At 41.2% G+C, this 19,766-nt stretch overlaps 1 protein-coding gene and 1 long non-coding RNA gene across 2 annotated transcripts; one reads left to right on the top strand and one right to left on the bottom strand.

Annotated features, from left to right (window-relative positions):
* The first annotated feature begins 707 nt into the window (after positions 1 to 707).
* Positions 708 to 5,650, top strand: LOC115587644 (activin receptor type-2A-like). Its single transcript, XM_030427566.1, has 6 exons — positions 708 to 866; positions 2,059 to 2,204; positions 2,491 to 2,605; positions 2,929 to 3,067; positions 3,170 to 3,300; positions 4,876 to 5,650. Exons 1-6 carry the CDS (start codon positions 771 to 773, stop codon positions 5,068 to 5,070), a joined length of 822 nt encoding a protein of 273 aa, XP_030283426.1. The 5' UTR covers positions 708 to 770; the 3' UTR covers positions 5,071 to 5,650.
* A 5,773-nt stretch (positions 5,651 to 11,423) lies between these two features.
* LOC115587650 (uncharacterized) lies at positions 11,424 to 12,267 on the bottom strand. The gene is made up of 2 exons (XR_003985112.1): positions 12,175 to 12,267; positions 11,424 to 11,598 (listed from the first exon to the last, which is right to left on the bottom strand). It is a non-coding gene; the product is annotated as an uncharacterized LOC115587650 (long non-coding RNA).
* Between the last annotated feature and the right edge of the window lie 7,499 nt (positions 12,268 to 19,766).

The raw sequence follows: 19,766 nt of genomic DNA, 5'->3' as shown, positions 1-19,766 counted from the left end.
TGTGTGTTGTCGTGTGTGTGTGTGTGTGTGTTGTGTGTGTGTTGTCGTGTGTGTGTGTGTGTTGTCGTGTGTGTGTGTGTGTGTGTGTGTTGTCGTGTGTGTGTGTGTGTTGTCGTGTGTGTGTGTGTGTGTGTGTGTGTGTGTGTTGTCGTGTGTGTGTGTTTGTGTGTGTGTTGTCGTGTGTGTGTGTGTGTTGTCGTGTGTGTGTGTGTGTGTGTGTGTTGTCGTGTGTGTGTGTGTGTTGTCGTGTGTGGGGGTGCGTGTTCAGCCTTAAAGTTCAGAGCTTTAATCCCCCTCAGGCTGGCCGGGTCCTCGGCCAATCAGCATCCAGTAAACTCCCACTGACCTCAATTGACCACACACACATCACACAAACACACACACACACACACACACACGCACACACACACACACACACAGAGTGAACAGTGATATTCAGTTTTTGATGGACACTTTTTGATTGATATCTTGTATTCTGTCACTCTCCTCTTCACTTCTTTGAGTGTTGATCTTTATGTTGTTTCTCTGTCTGCTTACAGCACACTGTAAAAAATATCCAACTGATGTCATTCAGTGAAAAATCCACCAGTGGTCCATTTTAAAACCAGTTTCTCGGTTCTGTCTAATCTCTGGACTCTGACTGTGTTCAGACAGTCATGACCTCTGACCTCTGTGTGTTTGTGTGTGTGTGTGTGTGTGTGTGTGTGTGTGTGTGTGTGCAGGACAAGCAGTCGTGGCAGAACGAGTACGACATCTTCAACCTGAACGGGATGAGACATGAAAACCTGCTGCAGTTCATCGGAGCCGAGAAGAGAGGAAGCAACATGGACATGGAGCTGTGGCTCATCACCACCTACCATGAGAAGGTGCTGACACCTGCTGGACACCTGAGGAACTGCAACACACACAATAAACAGAATATAATCCACTGATCAAACTCACCAGACACATCAGCAAAACATCAACTGTGGCAGGAAGTCACGCTGATCAATTTACTGCTTGTTTTTATTTAACATTTTATTGCTCACAACATTTAAATTAGTGCTTGAAATATAACAAATAATCACTAAATTAAGTGAATTCATATGAACAGTAAAGAAACATGTTTGTCTGTACAATGAAATTCTTCCTTTGCAGCCCACAGAATGCCAAAAAGAAATATATACAACTGAAATAAACAAGATACAAAGTAAAGCTCTTTTACAAGGCACGAATAAGAAAAAGCAACAACAACAATAATAAAACAGTAAATCTGAAATCTGTGCAGTTATACGTGTGCAACAGTCACAACAGTTGTGAGGAGGATTGAACTCTCTGCTGTTGAGTCTGATTCTTCAGTCTGGTGATTGAACTCTTGTGTACCGTCGGCCTGAGGGCAGAAGTGTGAACACTTTAAAATAATATTTAAGTACGTAGTTCCATCCTGTCACTGGTACGCAGTAAATACCAACATGTGAATATATGTGTCATTTACCTTTACTTGTTATTTTGATACTGAAGTACATTTAATATCAGATAGTTTCTGAATTTTACTCGAGTTCTCTTCATGAGTTTAACTTTCACCAAATGTGTATTTTGACAACATATCGTTACTTTTTAGAACATATGTTTTAACAACACTGCTATTTACATTTGGACTATAATTTAATAATCTTATCATGACTCTTTTTGTAGGATTACATATTTATGGTTTAAAGTTTTTGTTTAGAAATGATAAGAGTGTGTTTATGTTGAGATTATTTACTGATTATTAATATTCAGTTCTTTTTGTTATTCTTCTAATGTTTTACTACATTTATTAAATATTGTGAATAATTTAATAATTTAAAATAATATGATGATTTATTTAGTTTAAACAACGTGATAATAAGACAATTCCAACAATTATAATCAAGATGAAGTTACATTTTTTAAATCAATAATTACTTCTCACAGTTTCAAACAAGATGAATGTGACATCAGATTATTACAGAGTGACTGCAGAAGGTGCAGGTGCTCAACATGAGGTCATGTGACGTGTTGTGACATCATGTTCTGTGTTGTGTGTTCTCTCCTCAGGGTTCTCTGACAGACTACCTGAAGGCCAACGTCCTCTCCTGGTCTGAGCTGTGTCTCATCGCTCAGTCGATGTCTCGAGGTCTCGCCTACCTGCACGAAGACATACCTGGACACAAGGACGGACACAAGCCTGCCGTCGCACACAGGTACACACACACACACACACACACTCACACACACTCACACACATCACACACTTACACACAGCTACACACATCACACACAGCTACAGACTCATACACACACAGGTATACACATCACACACACACACATCACACACACACACTCACACACACACACTCACACACACTCACACACACTCACACACAGCTACACACATCACACACACACACATCACACACTCAGACTCAGGTACATCAATAGATCAGAGATGTTCTGTCAGACATGAGGTGTCGCTCTGTGTTTTTTCAGGGACTTTAAAAGTAAGAACGTCCTGCTGAAGTCCAACCTGACCGCCTGCATCGCTGACTTCGGCCTCGCTCTCAGGTTTGAGGCGGGAAAATCTCCTGGAGACACTCACGGACAGGTGAGTCCACCTCAGAGAGAGCACCTGAGGAATCTGTCAGAGGAAGAAGTTGTTCTGTTCAGACCTGAAACTGTCACTTAATCATGAATCTGTCCTCTTCCTCACTTAGCTGCTCCTCTGTAGTTCTTCTCAGTTCAGTGGAGTTGTTAGAGCTCCACCTGGTGGCTGTTAGATGAACTGCAGTTTGACATCTTCAAATACCTTCAACTGTAGTTGTTAGAGCTGGGGAGACAATGACAGATGACAGATGGCTCGGGCAGCACCAATCCAGTCTGTTGTACAGCATTCAGTCTTTTAAGAGTGTGTCCCTGTTTGTGTGTCAGGTGGGGACCAGGAGGTACATGGCCCCGGAGGTCCTGGAGGGGGCCATTAACTTCCAGAGAGACGCCTTCCTGAGGATAGACATGTACGCTCTGGGCCTGGTGCTGTGGGAGCTCGCCTCACGCTGCAAAGCTGCTGATGGTAAGAAAACCTCAGGCAGGGAGGACGGATCAGGTTTTAGTGTCGATGCTGGTCTAGTGTGTTTGTCGTGGACTCTGATGGTCCCCCTTCTCTCTGATCCAGGTCCGGTGGACGAGTACATGCTGCCGTTTGAGGAGGAGATCGGACAACATCCGTCTCTGGAGGACATGCAGGAGGTGGTCGTCCACAAGAAGCTGAGGCCGACGCTCAGGGAGTGCTGGCAGAAACACGCTGTGAGTCACTGCTACCCAGAATCCATCAGTGACATCTTATCTATCATGCACCTCTCACACCTTACCCATCATGCACCTCTCACACCTTACCCATCATGCACCCCTCGCACCTTACCCATCATGCACCCCTCACACCTTACCCATCATGCACCTCTCACACCTTACCCATTATGCACCTCTCATACCTTACCCATCATGCACCCCTCACACCTTACCCATCATGCACCTCTCACACCTTACCCATCATGCACCCCTCACACCTTACCCATCATGCACCTCTCACACCTTACCCATCATGCACCTCTCACACCTTACCCATAGGGGTGCGCCAAAATATCGCTTCTACGATATATTGCGATATTTCGTCTTGAGGTACGTTATCGATACACTGGTGCCAAATATCGATATTTAAAAATGTAAAAAAAAAAAATAATACATAATTTTTTCATTTTCTTTTTTACATTTTTTTTTTTTTTTTTGGCCCACCACCCCTCTTCGGAGGACAGCTTTATCTTTATTCAAACATAGGTATACAACCAAATACAATTTAAAAAATGGTTTAAGTAGCTCTGAAACCCACATATAGATATTTAATGATAGATAATGATAGTAGTCAGTGTGTGTGTTAAGAAGAGTCACTGTGCAGTATACTCTTTGTTTACTTGGCTGTCATTCATGTGAAATTGATTGACAATGTTTTGTAATTCCTGTGAAATGGATTCAGTGCAGTCAATAAATTATGAATTTCTTCAGTGACACAGATATCGTGATGTATCGTGGATGAAATTTCTTGCAATATATCGATTATCGCAGAATCGCTGTATCGTGATATTATCGTTATCGTGGGCAAAATATCGTGATAGTATCGTATCGCGAGGTACCTGGTGATACCCAGCCCTACTTACCCATCATGCACCCCTCACACCTTACCCATCATGCACCCCTCACACCTTACCCATCATGCACCTCTCACACCTTATCCATCATGCACCCCTCACACCTTACCCATCATGCACCCCTCACACCTTACCCATCATGCACCTCTCACACCTTACCCATCATGCACCCCTCACACCTTACCCATCATGCACCTCTCACACCTTACCCATCATGCACCCCTCGCACCTTACCCATCATGCACCCCTCACACCTTACCCATCATGCACCTCTCACACCTTACCCATCATGCACCTCTCACACCTTACCCATCATGCACCTCTCACACCTTACCCATCATGCACCTCTCATACCTTACCCATCATGCACCCCTCATACCTTACCCATCATGCACCCCTCACACCTTACCCATCATGCACCTCTCACACCTTACCCATCATGCACCCCTCACACCTTACCCATCATGCACCTCTCACACCTTACCCATCATGCACCTCTCACACCTTACCCATCATGCACCCCTCATACCTTACCCATCATGCACCTCTCACACCTTATCCATCATGCACCCCTCACACCTTACCCATCATGCACCTCTTACACCTTACCCATCATGCACCCGTCACACATTACCCATAATGCCCCTCCAGCTGACCTGGTGTGTTGTGGTCCCTGCAGGGTCTGGTGCTGCTCTGTGAGACCATCGAGGAATGCTGGGATCACGAGGCTGAAGCTCGGCTGTCGGCCGGCTGCGTGGAGGAACGCGTCGTGCAGATGCAGCGGCAGGCGAGCGTCACGGCGCCCGAGGAGATCGTCACTGTTGTCACCATGGTGACCAACGTGGACTACCCACCTAAAGAGTCGAGCCTATGACCGGGCCAAGGACCAATCAGGACGGAGCAGGGACTCCCTCAGTGAGCGTTTTCTGTCTCTGATTCAGGTGAAGTGGAGCTGGTCAGGTGACCCGGTCAGGTGACCCACTCGGCGGTCATGTGACCCGCTGGACAACATGGCGGAGAGTCTGTTCCTCTCTGCAGGGTGAGCAGCACCGACCTCCACCCTCTGACATCAGTTCCTCTTTTTTATTACAAAATAAAAGACTTCCTGGACGAACTTTTTCTACCATAATGTGACGATAAAACCGTTTGTTTGGTTTCAGTATAAAAAAGGGCAACTGTAGTTTTTAGACACACTTGTTGTTTCTCTGAATGATGTGATGCCAATAAGAAACAGCTTCTGAATGTCTGTATCACCGCTGTATATATATATACAGATCATGAATATATAAATATATATACAGATATATTTCCATTGTCACCTGAGAGTCAGAGAGAAGAGTTTATTAATCAGGTTATTGATCAGGACAGAAAGACAAACATACCAGGAGAAACTTTAAACACTGACATATATGAACCATTTAAAGGTTTAATTGAAATCAAATCACAGAGATGAAGTGAAATATAACACAGATTGTAGTGAAGCTGAGATTACTTTATTTTATACACTATAACGACATCACATGTTAATTATCTCAGAGTTGTTTTTGTTCTGACGGGTTAGTCATCCTGTAAACAAGCAAAGCTTTACTCTGTTATTGTAAAGCTACTTTATATTCATTATCCTCTAATGGACGATATGTTTCATAAACGATTCTAAATTTGTTCAATCAAAAGTCAGAAAAAGGTGAAAACCGTGTGAGTAGACGTCGTTCCTCTGCACCAAACTCCATTTAAGAATCTGTCATTTTAGTGTTTTCTTTGCTTGATTACTACGAGGAAAAGTAAAGAAAACTAAACTGAAGAAAACACAAGAAACACTAAAAACATGAGCTGATAGTTTTCAGTCTGTCTGTGAAGATGTTTTCTGATGTATTATGCACTAAATTAAATATAGAAAATATAGCATTAAATCAATATTGAAAATAATAATTAGTTTCTGTCCAGTTAACCTCACTTTACCCCGACCTTTGTATAATTTAAACCTTCCACAGAATTCGCTCGAAATTCATTTTGGATCTGAATCAATAAGACAATCAATCAAAACACGATTCTACGTTTTTATAAACCACAGAACGTTTTTTCAATCGTGACGACTTCAGATGTGAATCAGTTTCTCCTCGCCACAAACCAAAAGAGCAGAATCAGCTGATCGATCAATACCGCTGATCTGCTGTGAGTCTCCAGATTTGAATTAAGATTAAACACGAGCATCAGGACGTGAGTTTTTTAAAGCATGTCTTTATTTTAATGTTATTTCTAATATTCACTGTTAGTTTCCTCTTTTTATTCTGTTTGTGGTTTCTTCTGAATCTGTGGAGCCTAAAAACTGACAACATGTAGTTAAACATCAAAAGATCTAATTTAATAAATCAGTAAATTATTTTATTTTTATTTATTTATTGGCACAAGCAACAACGTGGACTTAAAAAAAACATTTAAACACTTTAGCACAAATAATACGTTAGGAATGAAAACGTGAGTATATAAAGAGATTAATTGTGAAACTATAAATCTGCTTTCTGACCTTTTAGTCCTCAGCTGACCCCTGCAGGCCACCGTACGTCTGTCAGAGTAATGAACAATAGTCAAACTAAAGGGTGGACAAATAAAACTAGAGAAAGGAAAGAGTAACAACCAGTTTAATGTGTCTGATCAGATTATTTAAATATAAGTTCTGGATGTTATATTTCTGCTCATCTGATAATCTCTTGTCGGCTTCGTGGCTCCGTTTGTTTGATGGATTTCAAAACGTCTCAGGAAAGATTTTGTATTTTGTTTTTAGGCCAAAAACTCTTCTTTTCTCCGACGTTCGCTGCTTTTGTTTTTCTGCTGAGATAACAAACGTCGCTCGTTACCCAGCAGGCCGTTCTCCCCGATGTTCAAATCCGTGACCAGGTTGAATTTTAGGGCGAGTTAGAACGAAACAATCGGCTGATTTCAGCGTCGTCTCTGTCCTGCAGCAGTTTCACTGAAGGATGAGACGTTCTGACGTGACGTTTGTTCAGGCGAGACGTCGGGAGAATCCAGACTCAGAAACATCAGAAACATTCAGAGAGGCGTTCAGGGACCTGGTTTTCTAAACGCTGAACGTCCTCGGACTGGTTCCGGTCCGGTTCCGGTCCGCTGCCTCCTCCTCTGTCAGTGTTTCAGTGGCAGCAGCCGTCGACACTCAGCCGGTTTCTTTGTTTGATATTAGAGTCTGATCGACGGTCAGACGAGTTTAAAGCTGCACACTTTGTAAATATGAATGTTGTTTCAGATTGTGATTTTAGCATGAGTTTGTTTTTTATGGACACAGAATCCTTTATAATGTTAATATGACAAATAGATTTACGTTGTTTATTTTATATGATGATGATGATGATGATGATGATGATGTACAAATGACAAACAATCTGGGTTTATTAATTTATGTGCAAAACTCAGAACACTAACTTCCTGTGGAGGAAGGTGTGCGTGTGTGTGCGTGTGTGTGTCTGTGTGTGTGTGTGTGCGTGTGTGTGTGCGTGTGTGTGTGCGTGTGTGTGTGCGTGTGTGCGTGTGTGTGCGTGTGTGTGTGTGTGTGTGTGTGTGTGTGTGTGCGTGTGTGTGCGTGCGTGTGTGTGTGTGTGTGCGTGCGTGTGCGTGTGTGCGCGTGTGTGTGTGCGTGCGTGTGTGCGTGTGTGTGTGTTAGATACCTCAGACATCCCTGCTGGTGCTCACCTCTCATCACGACATCATCACGACATCATCGTCCTCCTGCAGCGTCGATCAGGGCGACCCCTCCTCGGCTCCTCCCCCTCGGCTCCTCCCCCTCTCCCGTTTGTTTTATTTAAATATTTGATGTGAACGAGAGAAAAAAACTGTTTTTCTCTTACTTTTTCTTTTTTTTCGTCAAAAGTGGACAGAAGCTCATTGAAACAGAAACAGTTGGAGGTTTTATTAGTCAGACTTTTCTGCTCTCTGGTCACTTTAACGCCCTTCTTTAAGAAAACGTCGTCGTTTTGTGTGAATAAATCTCAAACATGAATGTTGAAGACTCGCAGCATCAGAACACTTTATTATTATTATTATTTGTTTTATTATTATTATTCCTGAATTGATTCTAATGTGACGTTCTGAGCTCAGAGTCGAGCATCAGCCTGAGAATCTGACGATGTAAAATTTATTCCTGAGTTTATCCTGGACCGATGGAACAGCTCAGTGATCCAGTTTGGATCAGCTGATACCAGGAAAACCAGTCGAGTGTTGTAAAAAAATAAAACCAGATTAGAGATAAAACAGTTTCATTTTTAAAGACGTTTAAGTTCAAACTGGATGAATTGTTCCTCCTGAACTCTGCTGAGTAATCAATCAATCAATCAATCAATAATGAATCAATAAACACATCAGATGTGTTTGCAGTTGGATTTGATGTTTTCCTCTGACTGGTCTTTATGTTTTATATTAGATATGAACACATTAATGTTTGAATTCTCTCCCTGAATATTTTCACCCTGCAGCTCAGACCAACACGACGGTGCGTTCACTGACTGTCGGCAGTTTAAGTTCTGTGTATTTAAACGGTTCGAGGGCTTCTGTTGGAGGTGATTGTTGAATATTGTACAGAAGAAAATGTTGTTTCCCCTGAAATAAAGTACAGTGACTGCTCTGCATCTCGTCCTCGTCTGCTGCTCTTCTTCACGTGTTTCTGTGTCTTGTAACTTCAGCAGAAGTTCTCCATGAAGTTCTTTCTTTGTTTCTTTGTGTAAAAATCATCGTGTCTGTTGGTCTCAGTGATGACGAGTGGTCACTCTTTTAATATCAGGTGTGAACTGACGGGCTCGAAGCTGTAGAATCTGTGGCAGAGAAACCAAACAGCCACAAGAGGGAGACAAAAGCTCAAAACTCAGCTTCAGAGGCTGTGTGTGTGTGTGTGTGTGTGTGTGTGTGTGTGTGTGTGTGTGGGTGTGTGTGCGTGGGTGGGTGGGTGGATAGTATGCTGTGATGGAATGTAACTAAGTACATTTACTCTAGTAGTCTACTTCAGTACAATTATGGTGTTCTCTTACTTTCCTTGAGTACTTTCATTCCACTTTACTACATTTTGGAGGCATCTATTGTAGTTTTTACCTCACTTCATTTATTTGATAACCTTAGTTAGTAGTTACTTTTGTACTAACTTGCTATTTTAAAATCAACAAAACGAACAGATTCTGATCATCAGAAAACTGTCGAATATCAAATCGATTCACTGAACAAGTTGAGAAGCAGTAGACACACTGGTAAATATGTGTGCTTGACTCCAGTACCACACTGACACATAAAGTAATGATGCTGTTTGAATTGTGTCATGAATCACACATGATGTTTGTCAGTTTGTCACCAAACTAATGAAATACAGACTGTGAAAATACGTCATTATAAAGATGTTACAGCCGACAGTGTCGTTCAACATCTAGTGTTAGTTAATTAGTACTCACCTTTACAATAAAGAACTTCTTCTTACAGCAGCATTATTCACCCATCCAGATCGTAAATGCAGATAACTGTCTGTACTTGTATGAGCTTTCATCCGGGCAGCAGTATGAGCTGAGGGATTCTCCAAAAGTTCCACATGATGTCACCCAAGTCAAGCACTGGCAGGGACCTGCCGGTTTGTAATGGCTGAAATTCTGGGGCTGTATATGGATTGCAAGTGCCACTTTCAGGCTTTTGCTGTGTCTCTACAGGAAGTCCAAACTGCCATCTCGGTCAGAGCGCAGCTCATGTTACTGGAAACTATTAATAAGCATATAAAACAAGGAATTTTGCCCTTACCTGAAGATGTCAGCTCAATGGTCATAACAAGCATCATGGAGATGTTAAAACTGAGGCAAACAATGCTGAACACTTCATGATTATCATTCTCACAGAAGAAGAAAAAACTGTCCTCCAACTTCACAGTTAAACTCCAGCAAACAGTTATTTTCCCCCTCATCACATGTGTATTTAATGGCACACTTTGAAAAAGTATGAATAAATGTTAGCGTGTTTTGACACTTCCACTGCTACAACTCCATCCTAATGGAAACACTGTAGAGGGAGCGGTCATGGCACGCAATGTTGCCAGGCATTTTAAAACAGATCTTAAGACATTACAGGGTGCAGTCTTGTCACGCGATGACAACTGAAGCGTAATTAAAGCTGTGAGTTTTGTGTATGAAACAGGCTAACCTGGCATGATCGGTTAAGGCATTTATTTGCTAACTTTCAAAGCACCGACTATATTAGCCTTGTTATCACAAGCAAGATAACAGAACAGCATAGATGAAATGTGCCATATTTCTTCCCCAAAATATGTGATACACACAAGAGGCTTTGTCAAGTCAAACTGGAGTTGTGTGTGCTAGTATAGAAAGAACAGGCACTGAGGAGTAATGTATGGGTAAAATATAAATCAGGCAAAATTAATGGTTTAAAACACATTGTTTCAAAAGAAAGGTCTTGGTCTTGTCTCAGTCTCATCCTATAAAAGTCCTGGCCTAGTCTCGGTCTCGGTTGGTGTGGTCTTGACTACAACATTAGTGTTCTGTCCACTTTAACAACATCACAAATGTTTGCTAATAGGGCAGATGTCTGTTTAAGGTGAAGCTTTAATTCTAATGTAATGCTGAATGGTTTAATGAATAATAAAGCATCACATGTTCATCATCATATTTCTAAACAACAGCACTGCACTAGAATTATAAAATAAGAGTTTTGTTTTACGGATATTAGCAATTTAAAGCAATGTAAAGTAAACAGTCCTCTGTTTGTACTTCATGTATGGGATGGGAGTTATATTACTCAATGAATGAAGAAGAAGAAGAAGAAGAAGATGTGTTCACAGAAAATATTTGAAAAGTTGTATTTATTGAATCAACATATTATCTCTTCACATGCAGTACAAAGATTCATACTTTTTTTAATGATTTATGAATCAGAGCTTTAATTAAAGCAGCTTTAGACGGAGAGTTAAACAAAGTTAAAACAGGATGACTGACATCCATGATGTTTTTACAGCAGATATTTCATTAACTGGAGCAGGGTTAACACATTCCTAATGATAGTATTTGACACATGTGAACAGGACTGTTGATTCAATTAATTAAGTATAACAAACGTCACAGACATTTATCTGGCTGCGATCATTAATAACAGCTGTTCTGTTGCTTGTTGCTTCATATTAAAACCAGACCTGGTCATCAAAACCAACTTCTACTGTGAGCTTTTAACACTGTTTGTATGTGTTGAACTGCCTCATCATTTCTTGGACACTTCAGTAATCCCCTCAGAGTCTCATGGAAGAGAACATGAACATCCAACACAACGTTCTGATAGGTTTCACTCCACTTCTTGACATCAGTGGAAAAGTCGACATCTCTGGTGTGATGCATCAGCACTAAAATGACACGTTTATCACCTGAAAAGACAAAATATGAGACAAAGTTCAGAGATGTTTAAAACACACATTACAGGTTTAAACAACACAGGCAGGAACAAGTTCACACATCCCTCTGAACATTCATGAGACTCAAAATCATACTTTTTCTCTCCAAACGACCACGTAACGAACAAAGCTGCATCGTTTGTGGCTGTTTGCTCATGTGTTTGAATGTGTCCATTCAAACTCTCGTCACCACATTTTAAAAAGCAAACTGTATTCTAAATATGATGAAGAGTAATGGTAGTGGACCTGAACATAGGAAGTGACTTTATCTTTTAATATGCTGCAGTGTTCTTCACTGCTGTCACTGAAGTGTTACTGATGGCTCGGAGTGTTGGAGACCAGAATGTAATCTGAAAAAAAGATACATTATATATATATTTATATGTATATATATATATATATATATATATATATATATATATATATATATATATATATATATACCGTGTATATATATATATATATATATATATATATTTATATGTATATATATATATATATATATATATATATATATATATATATATATATATATATATCTTTCATTACCTGGAATCTTTCTCATGGCTGCCCGCACATTTGATCCAACACGAGATGTGATTGGACAGAAGATGATGATGATGATGTCACACTCCTGACAGTCTGTGATCTCCACCTTTGTCCATCTCATTTTCACTTTTTCCAGTATTTCATCATCAGCACCACAGGTCAGACCAGTAGTGACTGAGCAGACCTTCATTGTTTGTGATGTAGAGCTCTTCACTGAAAGATAAAATCCTTCATTAGTTCCACAACAGAGACATTTACATCATGACAGCAGCAAAGTGGAGATCACAAACAGAGAGTGTAAATTAAAACAGTAATAATAAGTAAAAAAAGCAGTTAGACCAATATAAATAAAGACAAGTCCAAAAATATTCACACCATCACACAGAGATAAACTAACTGTGAACGTTTATTAAAGGTCTCATATTATGAACAACAGGTTTTCCCTGCTCTCTACATATATAAGCTGGTCCTCCCTGAGCCTGCCAACTCCCAGAATGATGAAAACCAGTGATCCCTGCATGGTCTCTGCAGCCCACCCACTGGTAACACGGCGCTCCTACAGGCTGTTCAGATTCTGCTCCTGTCGTTACGTAATGAAAGGAGTCATTATCATAGCCCCGCCTCCTCTGAGGTGATAGGAGATATCAGAGAGGGGGGCGTTCATCCCCGAGATGAAGTTACGTGTGTCCAGCAGAGAGACAGCAGTGTTTCACAATGTTAGGCACGCTAATTGCTCTGTTGTTGTTGTATAAATCAACATCAGTGCCTATATTCTGTCCCAGCTACAGAACAACAGAAGAGACCGTGGTTGTGTTTCATTTTTAACGACAACGTGCCGGCTGCGGTTCGTGTTAGCTTGTATGTGTGTGCTAACCACTTTACATCGGACTGCTTCAGTAACGAGAGTCAGTACAAAGCTGGCTTTGCCTCGACACTGACCCTCGTAAAAGGATCAGTCCCAACCATACCGGACCCAGCACCTGCACCTGAGCCACAGGTAAGTGTCTCCGCGGTTTGATAGTATTTACAGTTGCCTACGAGTACAATGAAGTCAACTGGAAACTGGCTAACTAGTTAGCTCCACTTCGGTCCGCTATGCAATGGTGTTTGAAGCGAGTTTGATGTTAATAATATTACGAGGGAGCTTGGTTGTCACAGTAAAAAGTCTGGAAACATGCAGACTGGAGACAGAGACGATGTGAACAGTGTCCAAGAGTTTGAAGACTGTTGGAAACAAACACAGCTTTCTCTAGCTGTTAGCCATTAGCTACATGGTAGTACAGTCCCTCCAGAAAAACGCGATTATGCGATCGCATAATTCAATGCATAATCAGCCAAAGTCTGTATATTTATGCGGGGCCGCATTTTTTCAAATACGCCGCACTTTCGCCACATAAATTGCCGATTTCAGCACAAAATATGCGGGACTTGCATGATTTCATAATCTCTGCATTTTCGTTGCAAAAAAGTCACATATATCTCAGCAGAAAGTTGAAAAATGTTGTGTTTACCTCACACAAGAGCAGCCATTTTCCCCTGTTGCCATGGGAACGTTATGAAGTGACGGAATTACGCGACGTGAACATCATCAAAAAGCTGCAAACCCCGCGATGAAGCCATGATGACGCCTGCAAATCAGTCTCATCTGCCAACAAAAAAATTATACTACTTTCAAAAACCGTCCAGTTGTAAGTATATTAGTAGTATGTAAATGTGCGGTACAGTAAGAGATGCACTTTGTGCATTGGAAGCACTTATTTTAACAGAAGGTGTCTGTTTTATAAAGCTACCTCTGTAAAACAGGAAGCACACATTTTATTTTTTTTATATTTTATTTTACAGAAGTTGTAGCATATTCCTTTTGTAAAGCTACAGAACTTGTTTGAGCCATCAATGTTTTGTAAGTTTGAGCCATGTGTTTGTTAAGGTCTGAAATAAAACAAGAACTTAAATATTCCTTTCTGTGATGTAGTATGCTGCTTATGAAGTACTAAGAAATGCCTCTTTACATTAAGGTAGTAGCCTAGTGAGAACAGGGTGTCGGGGGAATCACGTTTTTTTCTCTTTTTCATCAAACCGCAGTTTTTGCAAGTTCCCGCGATTTCATTGCATAAAATTGCATAAATATCCTGCATATTCCATTTGCATCTTTTAAGAAAATGTGCCGCAAAATTAAGTTTTTTTGGCCGCAACAATCTAAAAAAACTCCACATTTTTCTGGAAGAACTGGTAGTAACTGTAACAACACATAGAACAAACTAACATTATTCAGACACACTAACCATTCTGAAACGTCCTGCTGCAGTCTGTACTTCTTCAGAAGCCTCTCCTTCTGGGTCCCATTCTGGGTCAAACTGGTTCGGTTGAATGAAAAAATCTCTGCGAGCCATAGTGTTACATATACCAAAACATTAGCGCATGCTACTGCTAGCACAACTGGCATCCTATCCCTGAGAGTGGCTAGCAGTAAGGGCTCTCCAAGTAGGTGGTGACAGACGGAGCTCATTAGCATTTATAGGTGCAGGCACAGAAACAGTCTGGTCTCAGTAGACCTCAGTAGAGCTCACTTGAGCGTCTTTGAGACAGCTGAAATTCAGGACCAAGGATGTGTTTGGGGCAATACATTTGGAATACAGAGGTGTTGGACCTCTGACAGCTGTGTGAAATTGATGAAAAACAGTTTAATATGGGACCTTTAATAAACAACACTGAAAAAACCTGGTAGGAACATGATACTCACCTTTTGGCCTGGACCTGGGCCCTGAGGGTTTCTGTCCTAATGAACAATAAAGTAGAATTCAGTCAGATCCAGGTTCATATTTGCAGTGTAACTGTTACTGTCCAGGGGCTGAGTTTGACTGATTGGGTCAGTTAGCGCTGCAGTAGTCACGGGTATTTATTCATTACACCTGTGTGAACACATTAATCTACTCTTCTCTTCAGGAGCGATGTTGTGACATGTTGAAGTTCAGACTGCAGGATTGTTTTTTTACTCCATCTGTCTCTGTGGAGCAGCTCAGGAACATCGTTCAGTCGGTGCTGAGTTTGAAATAGAAACTAAAGTTATAGATACTGAAAAAACAACTGCTGTTGGAGGTCTCTGTGTGGTCTGAGCCTGTCAGCTGCCTGATGGCCACTGAGCATGTGCAACTCATCAGAGATCAGAAAGAAGTGAGTTGTCTCACTGCTTAATCACTTCAGTTATCAGCTCCAGATAAAAAACAACATCTCTAATTCAGAACATTACTGATTAAGACATTTTAAAACAGGTTTGATGTCTTCTGGATGGTGTCTGATGAGGTATATGATCTGCTGCCTTCTACTGTTCCTTGTTTTTCTGGCGGTTCCGTGATGATTGCTCATTATCTTCTCTAAGGAGGTTCTGTTTTAACCTGTGACCGTTTGTTTGTTGTTTGGTTTGTCAGAACCAACAGCGAACGGATTTCCACTGAACTTGGATGGAGGATGAGTCTCGGTCCAGAACAGACCCGTTAACTTTTGGTTTGGATCGAGATAAAGAGACGGATCCTGGAATCTTTTCTCACTTACATTAACTTTGTGAGATAAGAAGATTTTTGGCATTTTGGTTAATTTCTCAGTGAATAATTTGTTCTGGTTAATAATTCATGGATCATGATGGAAACAATCTGGTGTATTTAGGTGGCTGCTGCTGTGTCTCAGTTCAGGGTCTGCATCCTCTGAAGGACTCGGCCTTTGTGGTCTTTGAAGGCGAGTCCTTCAGAGAGACCTTGTTAACCTCGTCAGCCGTTGTTAAATGTGACGGTCTAGCCTTTGGAGCATTTCCTGGTTGCGTCACCAGATGTTTTACTCTTACGTCACCATTTCTGCTGCCCAGGCCCGCGAAAGTGACGATCTACGCCACGTGATGTCGCCATTTTCTCTCTTTCTTTCTTCTTTTTTGGGCACACAAAGAATCTTGGGATATGTGAGGCCACGAAGGATCGTAGCGGTGCATCCTCCAGAAACAGGGAGAAGAAGGAGCATCTGGAGGAGCCTTCAGACTGGGACAGACTTCATGTGGTGTTGTGATGTAATCGGCCTTCAAATGCTCCTCTGAAGGATGCAGAGCTGAACTGAGACACAGCATGTGAGTGAGTACAATTTGATGCAGGAAACAAAAACCTGGATCCAGTTGATTTAAATATGTTATGTATGATATTGGATCAGACTTGATTGAATTAAAGAGGACTGTTGGGTTCTACTTGGTGCCATTCAGCTGGTTTGTATTAATCCAGTCTGTTCAAACAGATCTGTGTCGCTTTGCTGTGTGATCCTCTTCACTGATTGGACCACTGTATCCTGATCAGCTCCAATCAGGCTGCTTCTTCATCATCATCATCATCATCATCATCATCAGTCAGATCAGCCAATTCAGAATCAGTTCATCAAGTGTTTGTTATCAGAATGTGTTGAGGTTCATCAGAAACTAAATCAGGTTATCAGATTCTTTCTTTCAGCAGGTCAGCAGGATAAAACACCTGGTGGTGTCAGAGCTTCTTCCTCTGCCAACATGGAAGAAAAGTCTGACATGATGTTTAAATCCAGATGACAGACTGTGTTAGCTCCCTGACTGCAGCAGGATTATGTTGTTCCTGTTTCCATGGACAGTAACAGTAGAGACACAACATGTTTCTACATGATGAAGACAGAAAGAAGGAGAATATATATATGTTTACTGTGTATCATCACCTTGATCAGTGTTCTCGTATCGAGCTTCAACATCTTTAAAGAAGTTTAAAAGCTTCTTCTCGCCAATTGACCTTTTCATGATGCCCTCCTTCAAACCTTCATCATCTAGAGGATCTGGAGAAGAGACAGTTAAAGTGTTATTTGTTAATCACAGTCACATCTTCTTATATCTGTAATATATTGTTAGATGTTATCAGTATTTATTAGTGCTGTAACAGTACAGTGGTGATGGTCTGGTGGACACAGTAACATGATCTGAGGTCAGCACAACAAGCTGATCTGTGTGTGAGTGTGAGTTAAACAGTGCAGCTGAAGACCTGCCTGAGTTCTTTAAGTACATCATTTATCTGGAAATGATTTGTGTTCATAGTCAACAGAGCAGAGTTGTTGATAAAAGAAGGACGTGTGTCTGTGTTGGGTTTGTAAAAGGAAACATATTGAACATGCTCAGTGCTTCATTTGTAAAGCTAAAGGTGCCAGAACAGAAACAGGATTCTGTTCCAGCAGGTCAGAGGGAGCAGAACAGTCACAGAACATCAGAAATCCACAACAAACTAACTAAAGTAAACTTAGACTGATGTTTTAAACTGAGCATTATTTATTGCCATTTATTAATCAGAGTTTCACAATAATCAGTATTTCAGTGCTGTGGACAGTGTTGCACCTACACACTCATTTCACAGCACAGACACCAACTTACTTTTTGGGTTTACAATCATCATATGTTAAAATATTGAAACACTAAAGAGAATAAACCACAGCTCAGCTCATGACCGCGGAAAATAAGAGGACAGGATAGATAAGATTACATTTACACAAAATGTATTTGATAGTAACAAAGGAGCTGATCAATTACATACTGGTCCCAATCTGGGAGGTTTAATTATAATTATTTCCTGCTGGATGAAATGTGACTCAGTGTCTCTCAGGAACAGGAAATCAGCTGTTCAACATCTTCAGCCAGACTAACTCCTGACATCCTGGATCAGCTGTGTCTCTATAAATAATGTTGTTGCTCAAACACAAAGTGGACAACAGTATTTAGCAGATGTTAATTTTTCAGTTAAAGCCAGAGTCTGAGACTTTTACTCACAACCACCTGTTAAATGAGTAACACATTACTGATCAAGTCTTCAGCCTCCAGATTAATCTTTGTTAAGTTTTTAATTAATGAGTCTGTGGAGAAGCTGTCACTAACACTATCACTGCAGAGGAGCAACGTTGTAAAGGAGACTACAGCAACTATGAAGTGCTTATAGCAGAGACACCTGACTGCCACAAGAGGGAGACAAAGTGCATGTTGACCAAATTATCTCAGAGGATTCACCTGTGTTTTATTGTTGCTGTGAACATTTCCTCAGTGGAAACTCAATAAATTAAATACAGGAATTGTACAACGTCATCAGCAGCAACAAGACAAAAACAGCTGGATGGTATGGATATATTATTGTAGCTGATGATTTAAATCAAACAGACCACAGAAGTGTTTTACCTAAATTCCATGTTGAGGTCCAGAGGAAGAAATATTCCAGATTATGAGTAGACAAATATTCCTGGCAGCTACAAAGTCCTCCTACATCTTCATCTCAGCCTGCACATCATGTCTCTCTGCTTCTTCTGCCTGCTTACTCTCAGCTGATAAAGAGGGTCAAACCCTGAAACTGTTAAAGTGTGGACAGGTGAGGCTACAGCAGCCCTACAGGACTGTTCAGATGCTGCCACTCAGGATGACATCATCAGGCCTGAGGAATGTAGATCTTCAGTGACATCATATATCAGCAAATGTATTGATGACGTTTTGATCACAAAGACAGTGAGATCATTCTCCAACAGAAGGTCTGGATGATGGAGACACGAGGGCTCCATTCAGAGCCAAAACAGCTGACAAGGAAACAAACAGAGACTCAGAGTAAGACTGAGAGAAGGTATCAGTGAGACAAAGAGGAAACATCAGCAGCTGGAGAGACCTCAACTCCAACAGCACCACAGATATGTGGCAGGAGATTCAAAATGTCCCAGGCTGCAGAAACAGAGGAGCCTCCATCATGTGTGAGGACACACTGTCTGATGAGCTGAACACTTCTTATCCTCACTCTGACCTCCTCAACAAGACTGAGCTGTGAAGTCTGCTCCTCCTCCTCCAGAGGACCAGACACTGTCAGTGACCACAGCAGATGTGAGGAAAGTCCTGCTGAGAGTGAATCTGAATGAGCTGCTGGTCCAGATAATAAACCTGGATGTGAAGTAAAAGCTGCAGATCAGCCAGCTGATTTTAAACAGCTCAGTCTGACAGCAGACTGTTCCCTCCTGCATCAACACAGGTTCCTACAGATCTGCTGTCTGCAGAGCATCAGTGACATCAGTGAGGTGAGATGCTGCACAGAGCCTAAAGATACTAAAAGACACCCAGACAGTCTGTTCACCTGCTGCCACCTGACAACAGATACACAAGTACCTGCTGCTGCACCACCAGACACACAGCAGCTTCACTCCTCAGGACACCAGACTCTTTACTTCATCATCTGCACTCTGTAACATAGTTTAGTTGTTCTTTTGTAGCATAAAGAAATTTACACTCAGCTTCATTTCACAACCCTGCTGCTGTGAAATGACAAATAAATGAACCTTTAATGTGTATCATCCTTTTGTGAAGTGTTCAGTGTTCATCCAGCGTCACACAGACATGTTTTTTATTTTCATGATGAAAATGATTTACTGAAGTTTCCAGAGTGCAGAAATCAGTCTGAGTCCCAGCAGGAGGATTATTTTCTGTTTGTTCAGAATAAATGAAATGTTTCTTTATACATTTAGTTTTTGTGAAACATAATTAAACTGAGCTTTAACTCCAAACTGTGTTTGAACCAGTGAGACTTCTTTCTTAC

Source organism: Sparus aurata, chromosome 9, assembly GCF_900880675.1.
Source record: "Sparus aurata chromosome 9, fSpaAur1.1, whole genome shotgun sequence".
In the NCBI taxonomy this organism is placed as follows: domain Eukaryota; kingdom Metazoa; phylum Chordata; class Actinopteri; order Spariformes; family Sparidae; genus Sparus; species Sparus aurata.
Note: the sequence above shows the minus strand (reverse complement) of the source record. Positions and strands in the feature narration are given on the sequence as shown.

Excerpts from the sequence above, each read along its gene's own strand:
- LOC115587644 (XM_030427566.1), top strand. The coding sequence starts at position 771 with ATGAGACATGAAAACCTGCTGCAGTTCATCGGAGCCGAGAAGAGAGGA. Across the intron at positions 867-2,058 it reads TCACCACCTACCATGAGAAG|GGTTCTCTGACAGACTACCT; the intron begins GTGCTGACACCT and ends TTCTCTCCTCAG. Across the intron at positions 2,606-2,928 it reads CTGGAGACACTCACGGACAG|GTGGGGACCAGGAGGTACAT; the intron begins GTGAGTCCACCT and ends TTTGTGTGTCAG.